At 35.0% G+C, this 8,420-nt stretch overlaps 1 protein-coding gene across 1 annotated transcript in view; it reads left to right on the plus strand.

Moving 5' to 3' along the window:
• GPBP1 (GC-rich promoter binding protein 1) overlaps positions 1-8,186 on the plus strand; it is a 76,187-nt gene extending 68,001 nt beyond the window's left edge. The window contains 3 exon segments of the mRNA XM_043590742.1: positions 1,040-1,142; positions 7,228-7,302; positions 7,304-8,186. Of these exon segments, the coding sequence (XP_043446677.1) occupies positions 1,040-1,142; positions 7,228-7,302; positions 7,304-7,387 (262 nt within the window). The 3' untranslated portion in view covers positions 7,388-8,186.
• Positions 8,187-8,420: the final 234 nt, after the last annotated feature.

An 8,420-nucleotide genomic window follows, 5' to 3' on the forward strand; every position in this document is an offset into this window, starting at 1 on the left:
TAGAGGGTTTGGTACAATATATACTAACTTGGGAAGCTGGAAACCAGAATTCTGTTTCCTTCTTTGCTGTCAGGTAGGCAAATTATTTTACTTCAGTGATCTTGATCTTTTTACATGTAGAATATGAGTGTAGTGTTAAATTTTATTCAGATTCTCTGAACATTGATATTCTGAGATTATTTGAAAAGGTACAGGACTCTTGTGGCAGGCTCAAGTTGAAAGATGGGTAGTCATAGATAGAGTAACAAATATTTAAGAGACATAATTATTAGAAAACAAATTATTAACAGACCAATACATGCTATATATATATATATATAAGAGGCTGAAACTTTGAAATTGTTGAGTCAGATGCATCAGCTATGACTATGGTGGTGGTGTTTACCTGAGTGGAGAAAGTGGTTGGTTCCCCCTCTCTCCCCTTTGGGATTCTCTTTGCCTAAGATGGAGGTATTTTCTTTAAAACATGGAAGGAAAAGAGAATAACCTTATGATTTTACTTATTTGGATCCTAGTTAAGAGTGTTTAAAAAAGTTGTCTTTCTGTTATTGTAGAGCATAATGCCAGTTTCAAATTGAATTATGTGTTAAGGTTGATTACAGGTGGTATCAACAGAAAAATACAGTATAAAATGCAAAGTAGGGGGTTACATAACTCAGTCTTTTGTTTTCAAAGTAAAAAACTTAGTAGCTAAGAATGTGATGGATTGTTGTGGTGTTAAGGAAAATGAGGAGTATTGCTTTTACTTTTAGTGTAAGAATTTAGCAAAATTTTTTCAGTGTCTAGAGACCCTTTTGCAAATTTCCAGCCTAGAGAACCTCTGACAATAAGGTAAAGCAATTGTGCAATTTATTCTGAAGCTTATTGGGGTTTAACCTTACTGGTTCATTTTCAGAAAGATTCAAAAACAGAGTAAAAAGTCTCTTTATGTATTTTGAGGACTGTGTGTAATGGATCTGGATGGTGTTTTCTTGCACATAAGTGGAATTATCTTACTTGGGAGAAGCTCTCATTTACTTATTTCCTGTCCTCTTTTCAGATTATTAAAGGAGATGGGCTGGCAAGAAGACAGTGAAAATGATGAAACGTGTGCTCCCTTAACTGAGGATGAAATGAGAGAATTCCAAGTTATTAGTGAACAGGTAAGAGGACCTGAATCATACAGGTTCATTTTAAATTGCCTTTTCTTAATGAGAACAACATATTACATTAAGCATTTTTTAAGGAATTTCCTACTTAGGAATTTATTAGCCATCACAGCATAGGTCAGACTGCACTGACAGTGTGGAGCTCTTTGTGAGACTCAGTCACAGACTGCGAGATCATGACCTGAGCCAAAACCAAGAGACAGAGGCTCCCCAGGCACCCCGGAATTGCCTTTGTTTTAAACAGGTCTGCAGTGCTTGGGAATTAGTGTAAATAATATGTCTATGATTTGTCATGTTCCAGACTTTTTTTTAAAAGTAGTATAGGGATAAAAAATAGAAAACATCAGTAGCTTCCCAGATGGCTTCACATTTTACCTTTTCTTTACATAAGAATATTTAATGCTCTAACACATCCTGGTTTTTTTTTTTTTTTGTCTCCATAGTTTCCTTTTTGAAAGAGTATTAGGAAATGTTTGATGGAATTGCTTGATCATATGGTCATCTGTGTTTTACTTGAGGAACTACCATACTATTTTTCCACTGTAGCTATACCATTTTACATTCCCACCATTGGTGCTCAAGAATTTGTTTGTTTGTTTATGGTTAGTAGCTATCCTAATGGTTGTTAAGTGGGTATCTCTTTGTGGTTTTGATTTGCACTTCTGTATTGGTTAGTTGATGTTGACTCTTCATGTACTTACTGGTCATTTGTGTATCCTCTTGGGAGAAATGTTTATTCAAGTACTTTGCCCATTTTTAAATCAGGTTGTTGCTGAGTTGTGGCATTTCTGTATGTGTTGTGGATTTTCAGTCTTCTATGATTTACAAATAATTTTCTCATACTCTGTAGTTTGCCTTTTTTACTCTTTGGATTGTATTCTTTGATGCAGAGAAGCTTTAAATTTGATGTAGTCCAGTTTATCTCTTGTTTTCCATTAGTTTCCTGTACTGTTATTGTCATATTCCAGAAATTATTGCCAAACCTAATGTCATGAGTGTTTTCTTCTTATTGTTTTGTAGTTTTGGTTCTTACATTTAGATCTTGGATCCATTTAGTTAGTTTTTTGTTTGTGTTGCAAGGACTACCTTAATTCTTTTGCATGTGGGTATCTCAAAACTTTGTCAAAAATCATTTGAGTATGCATTGTCTCTTGAACAACACAGGTTTCAACTGCCTGTGTCCCATTTTATATGCACATTCTTCACAGTAATATACATGTATTTTCTGTTACGATTATCTTAATGTTTTCTTTAGCTTTATTATAAGAGTACTATGTCTAATATATACCATACAAAATATGTTAATTGACTTTTTGTTATCTGTAAGGCTTCCAGTCAACAATAGGCTATTAGTAATTAAGTATGGGGAGTCAAAAGTCATACATGGATTCTCAGCTGTGTTAGGAGGGGAGTTGTTGCTCCTAACCCCTCCTGCATTGTTCAAGGATCGACTGTATATCGACTGTATCTGGGCTTTCTGTTCCATTGGTTTTTGTTTTAAAAAAAAATTTTTAATGTTTATTTTTGAGAGAGAGAGAGAGAGAGAGCGCGAGCGAGAGCGCGCTCAAGAGGGGAAGGGCCAGAGGAGAGGGAGACACAGAATCTGAAGCAGGCTCCAGGTTCCGAGCTGTCAGCACAGAGCCTGATGCGGGGCTTGAACCCACAAACTGTGAGATCATGATCTGAGCCGAAGTCAGACGCTTAACCAACTGAGCCACCCAGGTGCCCCATTGGCCTTTGTTTTTATGCCAGTACCACGTTGTTTTGATGATTGCAAGTCTGTAGTAAGTTTAGAAATCAGAAAGCATGAAACCTCCAACTTTGTTGTTTTTAAAGATTGTTTTGGTGATTTGGAATCCCTTGAGATTCCATATGAATTTTGGATGAGTTTTACTGTTTCTGCAGAAAATACCTTTGGGATTTTGCTAGGGATTGCATTGAACCTGTAGATGGCTTTGGATGTACTATTCACATCTTAGTAATAGTCTTCTAACCCAGGAGTATAGGATGCCCTTACATTTATTGGTCTTTTTAAAAATTTTTCAGCAATGATTTATATTTGTCTTGTGGAAATTTTTTGCTTTCTTGGGTTAAGTTTATTCTTTACACTTATTCCTAAGTATTATCTTTTTAATACTATGGTAAATAGAATTGTTAATTTCCTTTTCAGATTATTTATTGTTACAGAAACACAACTGACTTTTGTGTATGGATCAGTATACAGCTTTGCTATTTTTGTTCACAGTTTTTGTGTGGAATCTTGAGGGTGTTCCCCATAAAAGGTCATGTCATCTGTGAACAGATAATTTTACTTATTTTCCATTTTTATATTTCTTCAGAATTTAAATTTTTTATTCAGAAGTTCTTACTGAGCCATGTGTTGTTCACAACATCGTTGTGAAGTTAATGATGGGTGATAGTTGTGAAGGGTTTTGGGTCAAGTTTATTGTACTATATATTTTACATATAGAAGTTTGACTTTAAGTGTATGGTTGGCTGAGTTTTTACAGGTGTATATAGTTGTGTAAACCATCATCTCTTTTTGCATTCAGTTCTTTTACTTCCATTTCCAGTCCCTGGCGGACGTTGATTGGTTTTATGTCACCATAGCTTGCTTCTAGAATGTTTTTAGTAATTGAACCAAGCATTAATTATATAGTCTTAGATTTGGCCACTTTCATGCTTTTGAAACTCACCCATGTTTGGTGAGTTACTAGTCCATTGTATTGATTTACCAGTTTGTGAATCTCTCTAAACAATTTGTTCTGAACTAGGAAAAGGCCATCAAGAGAAATCTACCAGGTGCTGTAACCTTGTGATAAGTACAAGGTAGTAGTTTCAAAGAATACAAATACTGTCTGACTGAGATAGTTGGCTTTAAACATTGTCATAACTGGGGCAGGTAGAGAAAATCTTACTAAAAATGTGGTAATAAAATATGACATAAGAATTTTGTGCATACTCTATGTTGGAGAGCAGTGGCATGTAAATATAAATTTTTCTGAACTGATGATAAGGACGTGGATACGTCTGTTAATACGATATTAACGATTACTTCTCATTTGACGTGTAGATGCCTGAAAAATCATTAGGGCTTGATACTGTTAATAAAAGGATTTATATTTTATTTGATAACATAGGAGCATCTGATTTCAAGCTCCTGTTTTTAAATTTCACAAACACCAAATAATCCCTATGCCCGAGATGTTATGGACTTTACATAGATGAGCTTCTTCATAGAGTGACAATTAAATGAGGGTAAGAAGTGTTCCCACATAAAGCAGAATGTGATAGTTTTCAAAATATTTAAGGTGAGGGCAAGAGAGAGAGGGAGAGCCAGCATGCGTGCATACGTGTCATGTAAATCCATCAGATGTTTCTTGAGTGCTTACTGCATGCAAGGCCCTGACCTAGAATGAAAAACCACAAGATTATTGCCCACATAGAACTTCTATTCCTAGGATTAATCTAGGCATTAATTCCAGTTGTATTTTGGGAGAGAGTATCTGAGGAGTTGGATTTGAATTGGCCTTTGACAGGTAAGATGAGGGAATGACATTCCTTCTGCAAGGCGTGAACAAAGGCAAAAAGAATAGAATGTATGTTGGGATTCACAGTTCTTGGAGCATGGGGCAGAAAAGTTATTAATGAAAGATTATGGTAACAGTAATAGGGTAAGTGTTAAGTCCTGGTTTATTCTAGGGAATCCCAGTTTGTTATTCTGCTGTAGTTAGTAATAGCAAGTGCTCACTTTCATTCTCAAAAGTGCTCTTATTTGAATGATAAGTTACATGGCCTTCTAATTTAAGTAAAATTATATGAACTTTTTAAAATTAAAAAAAAAAATTTTTTTTTTTTAAATTTTTGAGACAGAGACAGAGCATGAGCAGGGAAGGGGCAGAGAGAGAGACACAGAATTTGAAGCAGGCTCCAGGCTCTGAGCTGTCAGCACAGAGCCTGATGCGGGGCTTCAACCACGAACTGTGAGATCATGACCTGAGCTGAAGTTGGATACTTAACTGCCTGAGCCACCTAGGCGCCCCAAAATTATATGAACTTTTAATGCCTTCTAGCTATTGTGCTAAGTGTATTTTTGTAGCATTTGTATGAAGTAGGCACTGATAGTAGTTCTGTATAGATGATGAAACTAAGGTGCACAGAGGTTGTGTAATTTTCTCTCGGTGGTAACAGTTTATTAGTAGTAGAGTTGGAAGTTGAGCCCAAATCTGGCTGATATCGTATTCTGGGAGTTTAATCAAGATACAAGGTTGGAAAATACATTGGGGTCCTGTTATAAAGGTGCTTGTATGCCATGCCAGAAGTATAGATTGTGTTCTATGATTAGAAAGTTCTGAAGGTTTTTTAGGGATGTGAAACAGTCATTTGTACATGAGGAAGTACAGGTGTAGTGTGAAGTGTACCTTGGAAAACTAGAATCAGGAAGATCAGTTGGGAATATATTGTAGTTATTAGAGGAGGGATAAATGAGGGCCTAAAGTAGAGGAATGATAGTAAGAAATAGTCTTGATGAGACTAAGATCTGAAATAGAATCAGCAGGATTTGAAATTTCAACCTATGAGCCGACTATTGTTTGATTATCAACAGAAATAAAGGAGATTTTTAAAAAGAACACACTAAGATGTTCTTGGGGCCAGTGCAGACATTTAGAGAAAATACATGTATTTTTGTTTTTTTTATCATCAATATTCTGCAGCTGATTGCAAGGTGTGGTAAGATTAGGCAGCGTTGATGATAACTATGTGAAAAGCAAGGATAGAACTTTGGGGGATGGGAAAGGTGTACCTTTAAAAAAGGGACAGAGTGTATTTGTAAATTTGTAATCATCACAGTGGCTGAGAATACCAGAGGATACATACACAGGCCTTGACTTTTCTCAGTAAAGATGGTAGGAGGTTATTTGTTCAAAGTTAAGGGGAAGGTAATTTTAAGATAAGTTCAAACTGTAGAATTTAGGTGGGAAAGAAAATCTGCTATGGAAAATAGAGAATTAAATAGGGTAAAAGGAAAATTGAGGGCTAAGACTCTAGACTTGTTAACTCTTGTTTGTCGGGCCGGTAACAAAAGTAGCTATGATGTAAGCAGCCCTTGTCATTTGGACCCTAACCTAATACAATTAAAAAAAAGAAGCCCTCTAGAGTGTCAAACTTAAAGACAGTTTCCAATAATATTATGTAGCTGGATTTGGTCTTATAGAAGGTTGTATTTAGGGATTTTGGTGTAAATTTCCAGAGTCTCTTTTTCCATTAAAGAAATTCAAAAGACCAGAGTTAATAGAGTATATGTTAGCACTATTAATTTTGTGTCTTTTAATTGCTTCCAATTTGGATCCCCCCCCCCCCATATGTGATCTTTGGACCCTGTTCTTATTTATTACCATACTAACCCTTTTATTTCTGATTTCTCATTTTCAGAAAGAAAAGACTAGTTTTTTCCCCCCAGTATCAGAATGTCTTCGGTTAAGCAAAGGGTTCTATTTGATTTTGTTATTTTGTGCACCTTAACTTGAATACTTAGTACTGGAATAGTTAGTATTCTTCTAATTCTGCAAAGTGTGAATAAAGCAGTTTATAGGGTGTGTTAATAGCCTAGTTTGGTCAGAATAATAAAAACAGCTAAAGCTTTAATGGCTGCTGATTATTTTCTGGTTAACATCTGAAGGTATTTATTACAGCTTTCACTTAAGGAAATGAAAATTTGGGAATGCTTATTAGTACCTTAACAAGTGATAGTGGCACTCACCCTGTCTGTATCTACAATCCATGTTCTTTCTACTATGCTAATACACACTAATTTTACTTATTTTTTGGTTTGATAGATGTTAATTGTGGTTCTCTCAAAGGTAAAGGTTTATTCCTGGGAAATATTTTTTAGTGCAGTTGAATCAATTACCTATATTTAACTAGTTTTTCAAAAATGATACCATCTGGGATTTTCAGGGTAGAATACAATTTTATTAATATATTCATGTTTACTTTGAATTATTACAGTATTTTTAATTTAGAAGTTACCCCTGGAGGATAGATTGTTTATTTAATTTACTTATTTTTGATCTTTTAGTTACAGAAGAATGGTCTGAGGAAAAATGGTATTTTGAAAAATGGCCTGATCTGTGACTTCAAGTTTGGACCCTGGAAAAAACAGCACTTTCAAACCCACTATTGAGAATGATGACACAGAGACAAGTAGCAGTGACACATCAGATGATGACGATGTGTGAAGGATTTCCTAACAGCTTTAGAAATTTTAGTGTGATACATCTCTCATGCAGTTTGGGGTGAATTGTAAAAATGAAGAACTATAATTTATGTAGTAAAATACCCCATTAGAAGATGATTTTTTTGAGGGACTTCACTATGAAGAAAACCAAGAATGTTGTGTTGGGCTGTGTTGAACATTATTTCTTTGTAAATGAATGTTGTAGAAATGAGGACTTTGGTTGATCCAACATTGACTATCTTCATCACTGCAGCATTTCTCTGACTAGCAATGTGACGATGTAACAAATGAGATTTTCTCATTTAATAATAAAAAATTGTGTAATGTTTTGCAAAGCTTCTGTCTTAAAATGTCCAGGTCTTAAGAAAAAAGGCAGCTTACACTGTTTGCTTGCAGAGTCATATCTTTTCGTACAATGGAAATCCTCAAGTCCACTTTGTGCCCCCCCACCCCCACCCCCAAAGGACAATGTAGCATGTTGGCTAAAACTGGAGCAAAGTGCACTAAAACATTAATTTCCTGAACTCAAGTGTTGTACTAGTCACCTTTTAAAACATAAATTGCTCTTTAGCCATTTGTAGTTCAGTAAACTTTACAGGAAAGACTTGACACACTTTCTTCCAAATTTTAAGAGACGATTTTCAAGAATTTTATTTGGGTATGTTGTCAGACCAGGACTTTCAGACTTGATGGAAGAGTCTTGTGGGAAAACTTATTTTGATAAATTATTACACATGCAGAAAAACTGATCACACTGACTGGATCTGTCCACACATGGAAAATAAACTGGATTTTCAGAAGATTGTCGTTCTCTGTAGTGTTCAAGGTATTGGTGTCTAAACACAATGTGCTTTATTTACTTATTAAAACAAAATTATACTTTCTTTATTAAAGATAGTGATTACTTTCTTAGTTTAGAAAAAGAAAGTTAATGGAAAATAGCCTTTTTATTATCAAATGCTTAACAAGTTTATTAAATGGATGAATGTTAAACAGTCACTTTATTTTTCACTTGCATATTAATTTTAGAATCA

Source organism: Prionailurus bengalensis, chromosome A1, assembly GCF_016509475.1.
Source record: "Prionailurus bengalensis isolate Pbe53 chromosome A1, Fcat_Pben_1.1_paternal_pri, whole genome shotgun sequence".
NCBI lineage: Eukaryota > Metazoa > Chordata > Mammalia > Carnivora > Felidae > Prionailurus > Prionailurus bengalensis.